Consider the following 21,930-nt stretch of genomic DNA (forward strand, 5'->3'; position numbering starts at 1 on the left):
TCCTCTGTCTCAAACACAAACCTCAACTCCTCTGTCTCAAACACAAACCCCACAGCCCTGTCTCAAACACAAACCCAACTCCTCTGTCTCAAACACAAACCCAACTCCTCTATCTCAAATACAAACCTCAGTTCCTCTGTCTCAAACACAAACCTCAACTCCTCTGTCTCAAACACAAACCCAACTCCTCTGTCTCAAACACAAACCTCAACTCCTCTGTCTCAAACACAAACCCAACTCCTCTGTCTTAAACACAAACCCAACTCCTCTGTCTCAAACACAAACCTCACAGCCCTGTCTCAAACACAAACCCAACTCCTCTGTCTCAAACACAAACCCCACAGCCCTGTCTCAAACACAAACCTCAACTCCTCTGTCTCAAACACAAACCCCACAGCCCTGTCTCAAACACAAACCTCAACTCCTCTGTCTCAAACACAAACCCAACTCCTCTGTCTCAAACACAAACCCCACAGCCCTGTCTCAAACACAAACCCAACTCCTCTGTCTCAAACACAAACCTCAACTCCTCTGTCTCAAACACAAACCTCAACTCCTCTGTCTCAAACATAAACCCAACTCCTCTGTTTGTGCTCAGGAGTTCCCTGGACCCATTACAGATCAGAGTAGGGCACACGCCAAACAAACATCAGCTGTGTCCCTAAGAAGCTACTTGGGGAGGCAAGCCAACACAAAGGCCTGCATTACCATGCTTATGCATTCTCACTCTGCTTCTTCACTGTCTCCTTTCTCTTTATCTCTACAGAAATATCTCTCCTCCAAATTCACTTTATCTCCACACTTTCTTTTTCCAAACCCTGCCTCAGCTCTCCTCCCTTTCATCCCTTCTCTTTTCACATCATAACGAAAAGCACAACCATAAAGGAGAGAATTCACTGAGGTGAAGAAGATGCATCTTCTCCCATTTCTCAGATGAATCTGCTCCACCCTGGTGTTTGTTTGGAGTAAAATGAATATGAATGCAGTGCATGAATGTTTCAGACCTAAACGAGAGGACGACAGATAACAGGTCAGAACTGGAGACAAGCTGACGTCAGAAATATCTGAGACAGGAGTATGTGCAGTGGTCTAAATGGAAACACTGGAATAAGCCATAGTAGTAGAATAGTGCACAATGCTGAGTTGAGTGCTCTGCTGAGTAAGTGTACTGTCATAGTCCACAGAAGCTGCAAAAAGCTGACAGGACGGTTATGAATTTTACCGAGCTCACAGTTTCTGTTCTTTTCTGTCCGTGAGAGAAAAGAGAGAGAGAGAGAGAGAGAGAGAGAAAAGAGAGAGAGAGAGATAGAGAGAGAAAAGAGAGAGAGAGGAGGGAGAGGATGCATGTCTGTCATGCTTTAGGGAACTATCCTACCTGAGTCTTTAATAAACCAGGTCTGAAACAATCAAAGAAGAGCCATCTTTATGCCCAAATGCATTGTGGGTACCGGTAAAAACCCAAGCCATACGCAGACAGCAGAGAGCGGTTCACTCGGGGTTGGTCAGGGGCTGGAGTTCTGAGAGTGTTGAGTAAGCCTAATGCCTAATCTCATTAAGCCCTTACCTCTGCCCCCACCGGGACAAACTCAGGGAGGGGTCATGCACGGTAAATCTGATCAGCATACACACACACACACACACACACTCTCAGGACACACACATGAATGAACTGAGCTACAGCCGCGCGGTTGGAACATCCTGTGAATAGTGCACCTCCCTCGGCTTACGTCCCCATGACGTAATCCCTCAGGCCTAATTTTACTGCCTGTAGCTGGGCTAACACGCACACATGCACACGCACAAGCATACGCATCCACACAGGCACATGCACACAAGCACACGCATACACACAGGCACATGCACACAAACACACGCATACACACAGGCACATGCACACAAGCACACGCATACACAGACAGAAACAGAGGGGGGGGGATCATGAGTAAGAAAGAGACAAGCACACACACACACACACTCATACACTCACACACACACACACACACTACCACTCACACACACACACACACACTCACATGTAAGCCCACACATTTACAGGCACACACATACACTCACACACACACTCACATGTAAGCCCACACATTTACAGGCACACACATACACACATGTGCACACATACAAAAATCACACAAACACAACCACACAAAAAATGAAGAGCAGCATGATGATGATGTGTTTATAGATCACATCACACTGATTAATACACATTAATGAAGTACTAATACTGTGATTAATACACATTGATGAAGTACTAATACTGTGATTAATACACATTAATGAAGTACTAATACTGTGATTAATACACATTAATGAAGTATTAACACTGTGATAATACACATTAATGAAGTACTAATACTGTGATTAATACACATTAATGAAGTACTAATACTGTGATTAATACACATTAATGAGGCAGTAATACTGTGATTAATACACATTAATGAAGTACTAATACTGTGAATACACATTAATGAAGTACTAATAATGTGATTAATACACATTGATGAAGTACTAATACTGTGATTAATACACATTAATGAAGTACTAATACTGTGATTAATACACATTAATGAAGTACTAACACTGTGATAATACACATTAATGAAGCACGAATACTGTGATTAATACACATTAATGAAGTACTAATACTGTGATTAATACACATTAATGAGGCAGTAATACTGTGATTAATACACATTAATGAAGTACTAATACTGTGAAAACACATTAATGAAGTACTAATACTGTGATAATACACATTGATGAAGTACTAATACTGTGATTATACACATTAATGAAGTACTAACACTGTGATTAATACACATTAATGAGGCAGTAATACTGTGATTAATACACATTAATGAAGTACTAATACTGTGAATACACATTAATGAAGTATTAATACTGTGATTAATACACATTAATGAAGTACTAATACTGTGATTATACACATTAATGAAGTACTAATACTGTGATTAATACACATTAATGAAACATTAATACTGTGATTAATACACATTAATGAAGTACTAATACTGTGATTAATACACATTGATGAAGTACTAATACTGTGATTAATACACATTAATGAGGCAGTAAGACTGTGATTAATACACATTAATGAGGCAGTAATATTGTGACTAATACACATTAATGAGGCAGTAAGACTGTGATTAATACACATTAATGAGGCAGTAAGACTGTGATTAATACACATTAATGAGGCAGTACTGTGATTAATACACATTAATGAGGCAGTACTGTGATTAATACACATTAATGAGGCAGTAATACTACATTCTGAATGAGCCCTGTCGTGTCCGTTCACGCTGGGCTGTGACTCTGTGGCAGGGTTTAGTGTGGTGTGGCAGGGCGGAGTCTTTCCATACCTGGTCTTCAGTGAAACCACGGGAGCAACAGGAGCACACGGCCCTCCTCTCTCCTCTGTCTGTTCTCAGATCAGTACTATCTGACACAGAACGTGCCAACTCAGCTGTAATTGCCTGTTTTGAAACCACTGCGGGGAAAAGCGGAGCAGAGGGTTTCTACTGCTTATTACCACACAGACCAGAAAGACAAAGCAGGAGCATCTCACACAGGAACCCAGCCTGGACTGACACAGAGAGGAAAAAAAAACAACTTGTTTATAAAGTTGTCTTCTCTGTAATGAGATACTGGGAGTCTTAACCTCTCTGACAGAGCCACACAGACTGCCTGTGTTTATCTTTAATGACTCTTGAATTTGTGTCTCATTTAATGACTCTCGAAAGTGAGAACCAAAACAACCACCGGGCCCTGAGAAAGAATTCCCCAGGACCTCCTCTGAGTTTCCTTTGATTTACTATTCCAGCAGGAAACATCACCAGTGACTGGTCGGCATTCCTCACTCTTCATGCTGCCTGAGGTAAGGTGGGAACACGTTCCTTATTCAGAGAGCGTGTGTCGGGAGCAGTCTGACCGTCACGATTCTGAGCGTGTGCACTGCTCTTGGCTGACCTCTGAGTGGAGCGGGTCGACCCGGCAGGGCTGCGTGAGCCCGTACGGCACCTGGTGTCGCGTGAGTATCACACGGTGAACTCTGAGTGAAGATCCACGATGACCATCCAGATGTCTGCTGAGAGAGCAGATGGCACCTTCTGTCTCACTCACACGTCCGACACCACCTACTTCATTCACACGTCCTCACGTCTCACACAGACACACAGTCTGTCACCGCGACACACACACGGACTCTTCTGCCCTGTGTGTGTGTGTGTGTGTGTCTGTCTGTCTGTCTGTCAGTGAGAGCTGGAGCGAGTGGAAAAACAGGGCTGATGAAGAAGACAAAGGGAAATACTCTTGTCATTGATACAGTAGACTCATCTGATTTTAGATGAACACTTCCAGCTCATTTTCATGTCTATAAAAATAAAGACATGTGATGTCATCCTCTTGTCATTGATACAGTAGACTCATCTGATTTTAGATGAACACTTCCAGCTCATTTTCATGTCTATAAAAATAAAGACATGTGATGTCATCCTCTTGTCATTGATACAGTAGACTCATCTGATTTTAGATGAACACTTCCAGCTCATTTTCATGTCTATAAAAATAAAGACATGTGATGTCATCCTCTTGTCATTGATACAGTAGACTCATCTGATTTTAGATGAACACTTCCAGCTCATTTTCATGTCTATAAAAATAAAGACATGTGATGTCAAAAGTGTGTGATATTTTAAGCAGAATTTATTAAAACCCTTTGGCTGGTGAGGACAGCAGTCTGACAAACAAAACAAAAAGAACACTATGAGTAAATGGCCTGGGCAATGTGAATGTCTGCAGCGTGGACAGCACTCTCACAGCTCTCAGCCCCAGCAAATCAACCAGCAGACTCTCAACTGACTAATCACGTTCAGAAGCAACATAAACACAGAGGGAATGAACCAATCACAGCCTGTTTATTGTTACAATGTGAACCAATCAGAGTGGAAGTGGAAACTCTGACACGTTTTCAGGGATTGAGCAAGTCCTCACATAAATATACAACCAGAGATCTGTTCTTACAAAACTGTCAAAGTAACACTGAGTCTTCTCCACATGCTATCCATTAATTCACGACAAATCTAAAAGGAGTATCACCAAAATTCACTCTCTTGTACACACACAAACACACACACACATAAAGTAAACCCGTGAAAACCAGATCCTTGCAGACGGTTTTGTTTGTTGTCCGTGGAGTGGAAAGGTTCAGTGCACAATGAGAGTGTCACTTTCCTTCTTTTAATACATACTACAATGATACAATATATATACCGCAATGGTTTTTTACATATATTTTCACATAAAGCAAGTTTATTTCCCCCATCAACAACTGATTACAGTTATAAACTATCAAATATAAATACACCCCCCTGTCCCAGTGCCCAGCACTCCAGCACCCTAGTCCACCCAGTCCACCCAGTCCACCCTGTGCACCAGTCCACCCAGTCCCGCCGTCATAAACTGGCAACACTCATCTGTGCAACACCCGCTTATCAACACAGTCCCCACAAAGTAAGGACACCCAGGCAATGAAAATCCATATGCAATTTTCTCTGGCCCCACACAGAGAGTTCTCAGGACTCAGGGTCTGCTGCCCTCTGACTCAGACATGGACATGATCAGGTCTATGACTCAGACATGGACATATGATCAGGTCTATGACTCAGACATGGACATGATCAGGTCTATGACTCAGACATGGACATGATCAGGTCTATGACTCAGACATGGACACATGATCAGGTCTATGACTCAGACATGGACACATGATCAGGTCTATGACTCAGACATGGACACATGATCAGGTCTATGACTCAGACATGGACATGATCAGGTCTATGACTCAGACATGGACATGATCAGGTCTATGACTCAGACATGGACACATGGTCAGGTCTATGACTCAGACATGGACATGATCAGGTCTATGACTCAGACATGGACATGATCAGGTCTATGACTCAGACATGGACACATGGTCAGGTCTATGACTCAGACATGGACATGATCAGGTCTATGACTCAGACATGGACACATAATCAGGTCTATGACTCAGACATGGACACATGATCAGGTCTATGACTCAGACATGGACACATGATCAGGTCTATGAATCAGACATGGACATGATCAGGTCTATGACTCAGACATGGACACATGATCAGGTCTATGAATCAGACATGGACACATGATCAGGTCTATGACTCAGACATGGACATATGATCAGGTCTATGACTCAGACATGGACACATGATCAGGTCTATGACTCAGACATGGACATGATCAGGTCTATGACTCAGACATGGACACATGATCAGGTCTATGACTCAGACATGGACATGATCAGGTCTATGACTCAGACATGGACACATGATCAGGTCTATGAATCAGACATGGACACATGATCAGGTCTATGACTCAGACATGGACATGATCAGGTCTATGACTCAGACATGGACACATGATCAGGTCTATGACTCAGACATGGACACATGATCAGGTCTATGAATCAGACATGGACACATGATCAGGTCTATGACTCAGACATGGACACATGATCAGGTCTATGAATCAGACATGGACACATGATCAGGTCTATGACTCAGACATGGACACATGATCAGGTCTATGACTCAGACATGGACACATGATCAGGTCTATGACTCAGACATGGACACATGATCAGGTCTATGAATCAGACATGGACACATGATCAAGTCTATGACAACATTTCACTCAGGGCTTTTACGACGGCAGTTACTGAACAGGCTAATGGCTGTTTGGCTGATGTTAACGGTGACTATCAAAAACTGATGGAGAGAATGACTTGTAGATTAAATATGCTTCTTGTCAACAAATAAAACTGACAAAGTTTTGGAGAAGTGTTAATATAGCTGGTCTTTTCAGTGTGAAGTGTGATTCAGTGAGGACAGTAAGGGAAAGCAAGATTACTATATCCCTGTGTACTATGACCGCCGTTATACTATGTCCCATTGCTTACTGTTTACTGCCATCTAGTGGGCATTTTGATAACACACCATCCTAAAAACAACACACACAGACCACCACCGTTGGCATTGTGTGAATGACATGATGCAGACACAGCACTGGTTTCAGCTGTTATATGATTAGGGTTATATCTGCCCTCAGTCCACTTACATTATGTTGTATTTAGTGAAAGCTTTGTGATGCAGACTGTACAACAGAAGCTTGCCTTAAACATCTGTTGTCAAAATTAAATCATTATTAATGTTATATCATGTTATTCTAGCAACCATGACACTTAGTGTTAAGTTGAGGTCATACAGTTAAATATATACAATATACACACAGTAGTGCACGTCTGACTATGTATAATACATATACTATTTGCAATACATTCACAGTAGTGCAAGTCTGTTTAATGTAATATATACACTATATAATATACACACAGTAGTGTCTTTCTATTACTGTAATCTTTCTTTACAACTTGGATTAAGACAGAACTCTTAAAGGATTCTTAAAATGACATGACATGTCTGGTAAACTGTTTTACTGATGAGAAGAAGGGGTGAAATGCATGATGGGAATTCTGTGTCGGTGGCTGAAACTGAAGAGCTGATGTGGACCTTCATTGCCCAAATTCAGATCATGACTGCTCTCCCACTGGCCTCTGGTCTTTCAGCGTTAACAGCAAAACAAACCAAAGCATACCTGCCAGAGAAAGTCGTCACTTGTCATTCACAAAACCTTCTGTTAGTACATGTGCACATCTGTGTGTGTGTGTGTGTGTGTGTGCGCGCGCGCATGTGCGTGTGTGTATGTGTGACTGGTTGTCGTGCTGCTACTGTATGTGTGTATGTGTGTGTGTGTGTGTGTGTGACTATGTGAGTGTGTGACAAGTCATTGTGCTGTGACTTTGTCCTCTTGTGTGTGTGTGCGTGCATGCATGTGTGTGTGTGAGAGAGACAGGTCGTTGTGCTGTAACTATGTGACTTGTCATTGTGCTGTAACTGGTTGAAGGCGCTGACATAAGTCATTAAAAAGACCCGTGTAGAGCAAGGTTTTACGAGCCCTGAGTAATAACTCATAGCCGTGGTGTGTGTGCAGTAATCCAGCAGTATGGATTGGTCTTTAGAAAGGCAGTGAAGGCTGGCATAGTCACAATGTAATAGTCTAGTGTTTTGGCTGGGTTCACAACTCATTCATCACGCTCACCTCAGACAGGCACTCACTTTATGTTCTTAAACAGTGAATTAAACAGGTTATTCTCTGTTATCTGAAAGAACAAAAGGCATGTCCTCTACACACATATATAAACACACAAACACACGCACACATGCACACACACACGTGCGCGTGTGCGCGCACACACACACACAAACACACACACACACATACCTGCACACACATATCCAACCTCACACTCTGTGTGCAGAGCCAGGAGGATGAAACCCCAGACAACACAGCTCTGAGACACTGAAACAGACAAACAAATGCATCTCCAGCACAACTCAACTCTACAGGCCCTGAGGGCAAAGCTATCAGCACAGGGCAGAAACATCAGGCCTGAAAACAAAGCCCCAGGCAAACTCATCACAAGACTGAACAGAATATAAAAGACAGTTTCAAATATAAAAGCCTCAAACAGCGACTCTCGCAAAAGCACTTCAGCCATGGAAAAAAAGAGAACAGGGAAACAATTGCTGACAGCTGTTACTGTAGTGCTATGTTTTCATGTTGTTGTTGTTGTTGTAGTTGTTGTTGTTGTTGTTGTTTTCAAACGTAGACTGTCATTGTCCTGGACAGCATTTCTTTGAGTCGCTGAGTTGAGTTTTTGTTATTTTCACTAGTCAATCAATTCTCCACATCTGTTTACATATAAGCCTGACCATCTAATCAGTGACGCCCCATAATGGGGAGATACTTTAACATAGATCTGGTCTGTGGAAAACATAGGCAGTACAGGATTAAATGGGCTGAAAGGGAGAAAAAAGCCTTGTGTGATGGAACCCTTTACCCAGACAGCATCGTCAGCTGAGGCCTGGACCAAACCAAAGCCATGTTAAACCTGCCCACATTCCACACACACTCTGTCAACCTGCTCTCTCATTCAGACCTGCTTACAGCCTCTCAGCTGCTCCGGCTAACAGCAAACCACACACAAACTCCATAACAAGGTGTATGGGACAACCTGCTAGGCAAACCACACACAAACTCCATAACAAGGTGTATGGGACAACCTGCTAGGCAAACCACACACAAACTCCATAACAAGGTGTATGGGACAACCTGCTAGACATACCCCACACACAAACTCCATAACAAGGTGTATGGGACAACCTGCTAGGCAAACCACACACAAACTCCATAACAAGGTGTATGGGACAACCTGCTAGGCAAAGGAAGAGTCTGACTGACTAAAGAGATCTGCTGAGTGGCTTCATTTGATTCGACATTCATGAGCAGGAACTCATGAGGACTAATGTAACAAAATTAATCTGTAAACACACAAACAAGGGTCTCTACATTTATGGAATGATAGTGTCAGTGTAGATGAGTACAAACTAATACGTACCAAATCAAAAAGGATATAAAACTTATCAATCAACATTAGATGCTTTCCCAGTTCAGTGTTGAATAGAGTTAACATCCTTCAGCCAGTCTACCCAGTGAATTTACACACTACTGAACCAATAGGATGTTGAACCAATAGGATGTTGAACCAATAGGATGCCTTAATTGAACCCCGCCTCTCCCAGCAGGCAGAGCACTAAAACATCTCACTGAACACATCTCTGTACCTGATAGTAGTATCCATTGTCTGTCTGGTACGGCTGTGATCCCAGGGCAGTCTTCAGGATCTCCTCACAGCCTGAGCCCAAAAACAGACAAAAAACACAGAGGGTTAGAGACAACTTAGATTTACTACACTACTAGAACTAATGTCATCATTCACAGATAACTACAGAGGTATATCGTGATGTCATCATTCATTCACGCATAACGACAGAAGTATATTGTGATGTCATCATGCACAGATAACTACAGAAGTATATTGTGATGTCATCATTCATACTTAACTACAGAGGTATATTCTAATGTCGTCATTCACAGATAACTAGAGAAGTATATTGTGATGTCATCATTCACACATAACTACAGAAGTATATTGTGACGTCACCATTCATAGATAACTACAGAGGTATATTCTAATGTCATCATTCACAGATAACTACAGAGGTATATTTTAATGTCATCATTCACAGATAACTACAGAGGTATATTTTAATGCCATCATTCACAGATAACTACAGGGGTATATTTTAATGTCATCATTCACAGATAACTACAGAGGTATATTTCAATGTCATCATTCACAGATAACTACAGAGGTATATTGTGATGTCATCATTCACAGATAACTACAGAGGTATATTTTAATGTCATCATTCACAGATAACTACAGAGGTATATTGTGATGTCATCATTCACAGATAACTTAAGAAGTATATTGTGATGTCATCATTCACACATAACTACAGAAGTATATTGTGATGTCATCATGCACAGATAACTACAGAAGTATATTTTAATGTCATCATTCATAGATAACTACAGAGGTATACTCTAATGTCATCATTCACAGATAACTACATAGGTATATTGTAATGTCATCATTCACAGATAACTACAGAGGTATATTGTGATGTCATCATTCACAGATAACTACAGAGGTATACTGTAATGTCATCATTCACAGATAACTACAGGGGTATACTGTAATGTCATCATTCACAGATAACTACAGGGGTATACTGTAATGTCATCATTCACAGATAACTACAGAGGTATACTGTAATGTCATCATGCACAGATAACTACAGGGGTATACTGTAATGTCATCATTCACAGATAACTACAGAGGTATACTGTAATGTCATCATTCACAGATAACTACAGGGGTATACTGTAATGTCATCATTCACAGATAACTACAGAGGTATACTCTAATGTCATCATTCACAGATAACTACAGGGGTATACTGTAATGTCATCATTCACAGATAACTACAGAAGTATACTGTAATGTCATCATGCACAGATAACTACAGTGGTATATTTTAATGTCATCATTCACAGATAACTACAGAGGTATATTCTGATTTTCCCTCTCAGTGAAAACTATCATTCATCCCATTTCTCCTCTCATATTTCATACCAACTCAGGTCATCTCTCCACTGATGCAAAAAGCCCAACTTGACTATCATGAATCATTCATTGTATCTCCACTCTAAAAACACTCCCAGCTCCAGCCTGGCTGAAGAACACTCACAGCGCTACACAGAAGCCCAGTGTGATTCTGACAACAATAAAAATTTTACACGTTTCAGGTCTTCACTGCAAAGGCAAAGGAGATGCTCTGAAGATGTCTGCACTTTTACCACAGAGACACACATACTACACACACACTACACACCAACACACACACACGCACGCACACAGACAAACACACACTACACATATTGCACACACACACACACACTCACACACACGCACACGCACACGCACACACACACGCTCAAAGTCGGTCACAAACATACAAGCAGCTGAGGAAGAGAAGAGTGGCATAAATTAATCAGGAGCTGGGAGAGAAAAGCTGGAGAACAACACAGGCCCTGTGCTACAGATCCAGAGTCACGGAGTGAAGTCTTCTGAGTGCTGACAGCGTAATGTCACGGCCTGAGTGGAGCAAGGCTCTGCCTGGCCCCTGGAACAGTCCAGCCAGGCCAGCACAGAAATATACAACAGTCTCTCAGCACACCATGAACTGAAAGGCTGAAGAGGAGAGAGGAAAGAGTAGGACAGAGGGTAGAGAAATTCTGCTGTAAAGAGCTAAGCAGAACTGAGTTCCCTGTCGCTCCAAACAGTGTGCTTCTGTGTTATAAACATTATAAACACTGGGCCAGTTTGCGTGCTTCAGAATAACGGCAGTGCAGAAGGGTTCATTAAATGTGTGTGTGTGTGTGTGTGTGTGTGTGTGTGTGTGTGTGTGTGTGTGTGTGTGTGTGTGGGTGAATGGGCATCATCAACAGGCCTCTCAGTCTACAGCCTCATTAAGCACGGGGCGACAGAGGACACACACACACACCCTCTCCGAGTTCCAAACACACACACACACACACACACTCCTCTCAGCCTTCTGCCCGCCTACACATGTCCACTCCGGTACCTTCTGTGGAGCCCTGGCACAGGGCTGTGCCAGCAGGGCACTCTTGCACACTGGCACGGTGCCAATGCTGCCTTCAGGTTTTTCAGACCGTGAGCCTATTGCCACCCGGGCTGAAAATCCTCGGCTGGCTGAAACACAGACTGTGCCTATTGGGCGCTTTTAATGAGAGTTTAGGGTCCCTGTTTCTCTCTTTCTCTCTCTCTCTCTCTCTCTCTCTCTCTCTCTCTCACACACCACACACACACGTATACACACAGATAACACCATGATTTTCAGTGGAGCACACAAATCAGAGCCAAATACACACACACACACACACACACACACACAGTCTGCTGCTAGGAGAAAGCTCAGTGACTTGGTACTATAGTGCATTTATTCCTAGAACTTAACCATCTACCACTCTGCAATTACACCATCAGCACATTCTTACAGAATGTACAGCCCTTTGGTGTCTCTCACACCGACTCGCACTGTGATCAATGTTATCTTCTCCTGTCTTCTCCTTTAACTCTCAGGTCCACAGGAGGTGAGACAGAGCCCAGTCCTGCCGTGGACAGAATGTGCGACTGGGAGATGCATTTCAAGGTTGCTGAAAAATAACGGGGGTATGGGTTTTTTTGGGAGACTGTTCTTTAATATACGTTAAATGCTGTTTCATATCAAGTTTCAAGTTCCAAGTATCACACTGAATAACAGACATATGTTGGATGCTAGGTGCATCTGCCCTACTGTGTAGAGACAGATTTATAATTAACCCCTTGTAGACCAATTTTTTCGGTCCATTTAACTCTTTCTGCTGTGTGTGTGTGACACTTGCAGTGGATTCTGACTGGGAATGGTGTTAAGGTCTCATTAAATAAAGATTAACACATTCTGACCAACACCCTGCACAGGTATCAAATACAAACCTATAAAACTACCGATAAAAGCCGTCTTTCTTTAGTCTCTGTGTCTGTCTCTGACTGGGAGGACTGGTGCTGACTCTTTCATGCTGTTAACACTATGGCCGGCCCGGCCCGGCCCGGCCCATTAGAGTCAGAGCCGACTGTGGGAAACACGCTATTGGCTTTGAAATGGGATTTAGCGTCTTCCCTTTGTACTGCTCCTGGCTCTCTTTAAAAAGAGTAAACGCACCATGAAGGGACATGCACTCCTAACAGGGGCAAACTGGAGCCACATCCACTACTGTGTCTTCTTCACCTGGAGTTTAGTGAACTCTGTCCTGTGTGCTAACGTACAGATGTGAGACTACAACACACCAGCCATCTGTATGGTGCAGTAATACAATGCTACGTGAACCAAAGCACAACAACGTGTGAATGGTCTGAGCATGTTCTAAGACAATAAAGGACAGAAAATATGTTGTTCTTCTAAGTCAGATTAAAAAAGGGAAGAGTTACGCTTGTTTTGATGAGCTGTTCTCATGTGCCACCGAGTCAGCGCGAGGACACAGTGCGTCGTTAAGAGCAGATGCCGAATTCCCCTGTTAAAAACCCGTGTTCTCTCAGGCCGCCGCCATACATATTCATGCTTACCTCCGCGTTTAGGACGTTTTTAGATTCCCTTTGATCCAATGAAAGCAAATCAAATTAATCACACTCAGCAGTATGAAAACGCTGCTCAGAGGAGGACAAGCCCACCAACCCGCTCTTACCTTTGATGGCAAACACTCCGTGGCAGAAATCTTTGAAGTTGATTTTCCCGTGCGCATTGGGATCCAGGTACTTGGCAAACTTCTTCACCTGAGACAGAGGAGAAGATTCATCAAGAATGAATTCAACTTTTCCCAGAAAAGAGGGAACGACATGACTGAAAAAATAAGTAACTTCGAAATTAACAGGATTCAAATTTAAACTATGTTTACTGCAATGTTCATTCTCTAGACCATTTCAAGGACTTTTTTTGTAAAAAAAAAAACAAAAAAAACATCAGAACTTAGTCAAGAAAAACAAATAAAAAAAACCTTCTCTGACCCTCCCCTCCACAAAAAAAGACCAAAAAACACAAACACAAAATCACAAACAAGATGTGAGTCAGATCACACACTCTGTCAGCCTGGCATCACGCCTCTCACAAAACCCACCCGTCAGAAAAACATAACACATTAGTCACAAACTTACTCCTTATCTCAAATAGAGTCAAACCACATAAATTAATGTTAACATACCACCTCAAATTCATCTCAATCTTGTATGTGTGTGTGTGTGTGTGTGTGTGTCCGTGTCCGTGCGTGTGTGCATGTGTGTGTGTGCATGCCTGCATGCGTGTGTGTGTGTGTGTGTGCATGCATGCTGGCGTGTGTATGTGTGTGTGTGTGTGTGTGCAAGGGGGCACAAATGAGGAGGATATAGTGAGGAACCTCTATCCTGACAGGAGAACCGCACCTCCTGTAGCTGACAGCAGGAGAACCACACCTCCTGTAGCTGACAGCAGGAGAACCGCACCTCCTGTAGCTGACAGCAGGAGAACCGCACCTCCTGTAGCTGACAGCAGGAGAACCACACCTCCTGTAGCTGACAGCAGGAGAACCGTAGTTCAGTGAGAATGAGTCTGTTTAAGATGAAAAGGAGGATACAGCCGGAGACGCAATGATCTAAAGCGTTTGGGGGCTTTTTGTATTTCAGGAGTCGCTGAACATAGAACAGGATATTCTCATGAACACAAACGTTCAGGGCTCACAGACATAAGCCTTAGGTTTTTAAAGCAAACTGGGAAGAGTGGTTGATGTGGTAGGTTAAATCATTATCTCTCATCTCTCCTCTGAAACATCGAATTATGGATGTTTAAAGAGTAAGGTGCTCTGTGTATCTCTTACTGCAGTAAACTCTGTAAAACCGTTGGAGAGTAAATCTAACTGGGGGCTGGTTTATGTGCTTTGGCTCCTTCAGTAAGCGCAGGCTCAGTGTCAAGCCACGTGAGTGAGAACAGGAGCTGTCACAGGCTGAGGAGGTGAAAACACAACTCCTGAGGTTATCAGCACCATGACAGACCTGTCACCGCGGAGCTGATCTCAAGCACGGACATTAACCGAGATCTATCTCAGCTTCACGCACTGAGCACTCTGTGTTCATACAGAGCTCACAGACAAGACAAGGCACAGGTTTTTAAAAAAAAATAAAAACAAATTCAAAAGCATTCAGTTGCCTTAGGCTTCTGCCACACACACTTCACACACCTCAGTCAAAACGCTAAACCATTCTTAACATATTCACTTAAAAAAGGCCGATAAGGTCGGATTTCATACTTGGGGAGTAAAAAACCCTGTAAGACATGACACCTCTGGCTGAGAACGTGGAGTGAGTCATCTGAGAGCCTCAGAGATGGAGGTGTTGTCGGGGGTGTTGCTGATGTGTTGGTAATCTCAAATGAACAACGTCAAACCGATCGCATGCCATGAAGATGTGACAGATGATGTCTTTTCTTAGCCTATCCACTGCATGTTGCCGCTAGCAACAGCAACGGGGCCCAGGGGTAAATCAATCACCTGTGGAAATGTCCCCCAGTGCAGAACAGCAAGCTCCAAGAGAGAGAGACAGAGGCACACACACACATCCTCTCACAGGGGCAGTGGAGGACATTTAAGTGTGTGAGTGTGTGTGAGTGAGTGTGTGTGTGTGTGTGCGTGTGTGTGTGTGTGTGAGTGTGTGTGTGTGTGTGCGTGTGTGTGTGTGAGTGAGTGTGTGTGTGAGTGAGTGTGTGTGTGTGCGTGTGTGTGTGTGAGTGAGTGAGTGTGTGTGTGTGTGTGTGTGTGTGTGTGTGTGTGTGTGGTGTTTGTGTTTTTGTGTTTGTTTGTGTTGAAGAGACAGAGAGTGAGAGATGGAAAGAGAGAGGGAGGGAGAGATAGATGGAGAGAGAGGGAGAGAGAGAGAGGGAGAGAGAAACGGAGAGACAGAGAAAGGGGGAGAGAGAAGATGAAGGGCATGTTCATGTCTGCGGGTCAGCTGAATACAGGCATGGGTCCTGTGGGGATAAGCATGGCTCTCTGCCACCATGTTAGTCAATACAAACTGCCACAGTCACTGGGACCATGAGCACATACAGTATTCCCTCAAATGGTCTTTAGCATCTCCACTCTATTCACTATTAATCAGCCTGCCAGGTTACATAACCACAAATGAAAAATTCACTGCCAATGGCCAGCACAACACAACACAAGAAACAAGACGCGTGTTTGTCACTGGCCACTGTTTCACAGAGTGTCAACATCATCATTGATTAAACCTGTTAAATGTTCAAAAAACATTAAAAAAAAAACAACCATCACTCCATTACAAAATCACATCAGCACCCAAAGCAAATCACATCCGTGTCTAACGGTTAGACTGAAGAAATAAACTCTGCTTTTTTCTGAGACGCGCAGGTGTGTTGTCTCTGCCCTGGAGCTGAGAGCAGTGTGCCTGGTGTGTTTCAGAGCACTGTGTGTAAGACTCAAATGTCTGCTCTAAGGCCATCGCCACAGGAGACAGAGAGAGAGAGAGACAGAGACAGAGAGAGAGAGAGAGAGAGAGAGAGAGAGAGACAGAGACAGAGACAGAGACAGAGACAGGGAGAGAGAGACAGAGAGAGAGAGAGAGAGAGAGACAGAGAGACAGACAGAGAGAGAGACAGAGAGAGAGAGAGAGAGAGAGAGCGCTGAAGGGGAGAAATCCAGCAGGGATCACATGTTCACACATGTTCTCAACTGTACCACACACTCACGCATATCAATGAGATCCACTACAGCCAACACCAGAGACCAGGACGGAGAGGAGGAAACGAGAGGAGGAGGGGATGGGGCGAGAGGAAGGAGAAGGAGGGATGTGAAGAAAAGAGGATGAGAAAGAATGGATGGAAGCAGCAGAGGGAGGAAGACGATGAGAAACAGTGGAGGAGGGGTAAAAAGCCAGCCAATGGTACAGAAATCATTTACATAAGAAGTGATGATGATGTGATGATGATGATGATGATGATGAAGAGGAGGCAAAGGAAGGTGTAGACACTACAATAAGAAATAAGGGTGAAAAGTGGGTGAAAGGAGAGAAGAGATGGAGGAGTAGAATGCTTCTGAAGAAGGGCTGGGCAGGAATGAACAGATGAGTCGTGAGATCACAGGACTGACAGTAGCTTGTGAAGTAATCAACACTGCCATCTGAGTTGACTGAGTAATCTTCTGAGTTCACTTTTCCTCTGTGGCATTCGACAATGACTCACTTTTAACTAACACAGGCTGTTAGGCAAACACGGCATGTGTGAAGCTGCCTCATGCTCACTCAGCCGTTATAAACAATCCGCCTGAGCTCAGAGCCGTGGGTCGAAACGGGCCGCGGCTGGAGAGCCGTACTCCAAACAGCCGAAAGCCCCGTGTAAGGCAAAGCAGTAACACACCTACCCGCCGACAATGAAAATCACTCACAACTGAATATGGGCAAATAAAAGATCCAGTCAGTTATCAGAAAGACAATATGATTAAGAAAAGAAAAACTCTAGCATCCCACCAAACAAGGGTTAAACTGTGTGATGACAGCGATCATCCATAGAAAGCCAATGGCACTGCCTACATTCAAACTCTGTCTCTCTCTCTCTTTCTCTCTCTCTGTTACTTTCTCTCTCTTTCTTTCTCTGTCTCTCTCTGTCTCTATTCTCGCATGTGCTGATGCAAGTAGATAAAATTAAATCTTACAATTACACAATTATACAATAATAGTTTTGCATAATTGTTTTTCACAACTTTTGACATTATCAAAAAAAATCCGCCCTTTTTTTTGTAAGAGGTTTGGATCTAAATAATTGAGATCTCAGTTTAGGGCAATCAAATTAAATGAGCATTTAAAATGTGTCATTCCATCATTAAACCAGTGAGAGACTGGAGATGAGAGAATGAGAGGTTGACTGTGGAGCTGGTTTAGAGCACGGCGCCAAAGCATCAGTGGAATAAGACATGACCAGCATGATCAGGACTGTTAAAGACCAGCACGACCAGCACTGTTAAAGACCAGTATGATCAGTACTGTTAAAGACCAGTATGATCAGTACTGTTAAAGACCAGTACGATCAGAACTGTTAAAGACCAGTATGATCAGCACTGTTAAAGACCAGGATGATCAGGACTGTTAAAGACCAGTACGATCAGGACTGTTAAAGACCAGTATGATCAGGACTGTTAAAGACCAGTACGATCAGAACTGTTAAAGACCAGTACGATGAGGACTGTTAAAGACCAGTACGATCAGTACTGTTAAAGACCAGTATGATCAGAACTGTTAAAGACCAGTACGATCAGAACTGTTAAAGACTGTTAAAGACCAGTACGATCAGAACTGTTAAAGACCAGTACGATCAGAACTGTTAAAGACCAGTATGATCAGGACTGTTAAAGACCAGTATGATCAGAACTGTTAAAGACTGTTAAAGACCAGTATGATCAGGACTGTTAAAGACCAGTACGATCAGAACTGTTAAAGACCAGTACGATCAGAACTGTTAAAGACCAGTATGATCAGGACTGTTAAAGACCAGTACGATCAGAACTGTTAAAGACTGTTAAAGACCAGCACGACCAGGACTGTTAAAGACCAGTATGATCAGAACTGTTAAAGACCAGTATGATCAAGACTGTTAAAGACCAGTACGATCAGCACTGTTAAAGACCAGTATGATCAGAACTGTTAAAGACCAGTACGACCAGGACTGTTAAAGACCAGTATGATCAGGACTGTTAAAGACCAGCACGATCAGGACTGTTAAAGACCAGTATGATCAGGACTGTTAAAGACCAGTATGATCAGAACTGTTAAAGACCAGTATGATCAGAACTGTTAAAGACCAGTATGATCAGGACTGTTAAAGACCAGTACGATCAGGACTGTTAAAGACCAGCACGATCAGTACTGTTAAAGACCAGTATGATCAGGACTGTTAAAGACCAGTACGATCAGGACTGTTAAAGACCAGTATGATCAGGACTGTTAAAGACTGTTAAAGACCAGCACGACCAGGACTGTTAAAGACCAGTATGATCAGAACTGTTAAAGACCAGTATGATCAAGACTGTTAAAGACCAGTACGATCAGCACTGTTAAAGACCAGTACGATCAGAACTGTTAAAGACCAGTACGACCAGGACTGTTAAAGACCAGTATGATCAGGACTGTTAAAGACCAGCACGATCAGGACTGTTAAAGACCAGTATGATCAGGACTGTTAAAGACCAGTACGATCAGAACTGTTAAAGACCAGTATGATCAGGACTGTTAAAGACCAGTATGATCAGGACTGTTAAAGACCAGTATGATCAGAACTGTTAAAGACCAGCACGATCAGGACTGTTAAAGACCAGTATGATCAGGACTGTTAAAGACCAGTATGATCAGAACTGTTAAAGACCAGTATGATCAGAACTGTTAAAGACCAGTATGATCAGAACTGTTAAAGACCAGCACGATCAGGACTGTTAAAGACCAGTATGATCAGGACTGTTAAAGACCAGTATGATCAGAACTGTTAAAGACCAGTATGATCAGGACTGTTAAAGACCAGTACGATCAGGACTGTTAAAGACCAGCACGATCAAGACTGTTAAAGACCAGTATGATCAGGACTGTTAAAGACTGTTAAAGACCAGTATGATCAGGACTGTTAAAGACTGTTAAAGACCAGTATGATCAGGACTGTTAAAGACCAGTATGATCAGGACTGTTAAAGACCAGTACGATCAGGACTGTTAAAGACCAGTATGATCAGGACTGTTAAAGACCAGTACGATCAGGACTGTTAAAGACCAGATCACTGGGCTTCAGTTCCCATCACTGAGAGTGGAGAAGATTCAGTATCATCACAAAAAAACACCGGCAGCCCTCACTTCACTGTGACCCTGAGACCTAATTCACAAATGAATCACGATTTCCTCTTTTTAAAAATGTCTCAGTTTAAGTTTGAGTCAGAAGAAGTCTCGGGGTTTTACACTCAGAGGCACTAGAGTTGATTAAAACCAGTTTAAACCAGTGAACTGAGTTCTGTCCATTAGCGTAGCTTTGGAAAGACAGTACAGCTGCTCACAAGGATGTGCCACTGATTGGTCCAGTGAGAGGACAATGGACTCTGATAGAGATGGCGTAAGATGCTGTTTCTGTCTGTAGAGATCGGCATGGAATTATGTGCATTAGCAAAATGCTGAGTTCAAGCATAAAACTTCCAAACAAACAGAAATGGAAAATGTACTCATTCCGGTTATGAGAGGTCGTCTGCTTTAAAACGACAGGCGTTTTCATCGCGTAGGTGCTGTCGGGCAGCAACTGGAGACTTTTTCCGTTGCAGCACATGGGCTAAATAAGGCTTTCACTGGTTATGATATTAAAAATGACAGAGACTCTCCCCCAATCTCCCCTCTTCTCCCCCTTCCTTGACACATTCTCTACACCCTCATTCATCCTCTCTGTCCCCGCCCCTGCCCCTGTCCCTCTGATCCTAATGTCCCTCTTCCATGGCCCAAGCGCCCCTGCGTTCAGAGACAATGCCCATCAAAACTAAAATTCACTCGTCACAATACCTAACAGACACCGGGTTTGCCAGGTCCAATGAATACAAGAGCACCTCAGAGGTTAGTTTCCCGGGTGAATGGGATTCGGACCACACCATGATTCATATCAACATTCCCTCACTCACACACTAACTATACAGAACAAAAGAGAGGAATACCTGCCCACAGCTGTTAACATGCTATAGAGCTTTTAGAGAACCACTTTACGAAAAGAGAACCATGCTATAGAGCTTTTAGAGAACCACTTTATGAAAAGAGAACCATGCTATAGAGCTTTTAGAGAACCACTTTACGAACAGAGAACCATGCTATAGAGCTTTTAGAGAACCACTTTACGAAAAGAGAACCATGCTATAGAGCTTTTAGAGAACCACTTTATGAAAAGAGAACCATGCTATAGAGCTTTTAGAGAACCACTTTACGAAAAGAGAACCATGCTATAGAGCTTTTAGAGAACCACTTTACGAAAAGAGAACCATGCTATAGAGCTTTTAGAGAACCACTTTACGAACAGAGAACCATGCTATAGAGCTTTTAGAGAACCACTTTACGATTAACCAACGGCTAAGCCTCAAGTTGTCAGTAAAACTATGTTGTTCATAATGTTAGAGCAACTGTTTTTGATCTCGTTTGGAAGCTTAAAATGCCACAGATACAAGTAGGCTGATATAATTTTACTCTTCCTTAGCTGGGAAATCGTATGAGAAATGATTAAAACTGAGATCTGTTCTCACTGGTCTCACTATTTTGTCAGATCTGCAAATGACTCTCCCAGCACCAACACAAATGACTCTCCCAGTACCAACACAAAGTCTCACTCACGGTCTCCTAATGTAAACCTTACTAACTGCTCACACACAAACATGGCTGGGCCTTCTCTTCTTCTCCCTTTCCTCTCCTTCTCTCACTACCATTAGTGTAAGTCACTCCACTAGAACATCACTCAGATTTCCTTTGGTTAATCATGCCTCTTCGTGAGTAATAATTCATACACACATAGTTGTTCGTTCATGTCTGCTGAAGGTAGCAAGGATATTGTTATTGTCTTTCGTTGGTTGTTGGTCCTCTTGTGTGTAGTTTAGATGCTGTTGAATGTGTGTATGTAGTGAATGTGCCTTAGTTCCACCTAAACAGCCATTTATTCAACATTAA

General features: G+C 42.9%; 1 protein-coding gene across 2 annotated transcripts in view; it reads right to left on the reverse strand.

Moving 5' to 3' along the window:
* The window catches only part of rab11fip4a (RAB11 family interacting protein 4 (class II) a), a 64,109-nt gene that overhangs the window by 33,586 nt on the left and 8,593 nt on the right, over nt 1–21,930 (reverse strand). For both annotated transcript variants that reach the window (XM_030790741.1, XM_030790740.1), the window contains exons 2-3: nt 13,918–14,005; nt 9,831–9,901 (exon numbers count right to left, since the gene is read on the reverse strand). In XM_030790741.1, coding sequence (XP_030646601.1) covers nt 9,831–9,901; nt 13,918–14,005 — 159 coding nt within the window. The remainder of the gene's footprint in view (nt 1–9,830; nt 9,902–13,917; nt 14,006–21,930) is intronic.

Source organism: Chanos chanos, chromosome 13 (genome assembly GCF_902362185.1).
Source record: "Chanos chanos chromosome 13, fChaCha1.1, whole genome shotgun sequence".
NCBI classification, from domain to species: Eukaryota; Metazoa; Chordata; class Actinopteri; order Gonorynchiformes; family Chanidae; genus Chanos; species Chanos chanos.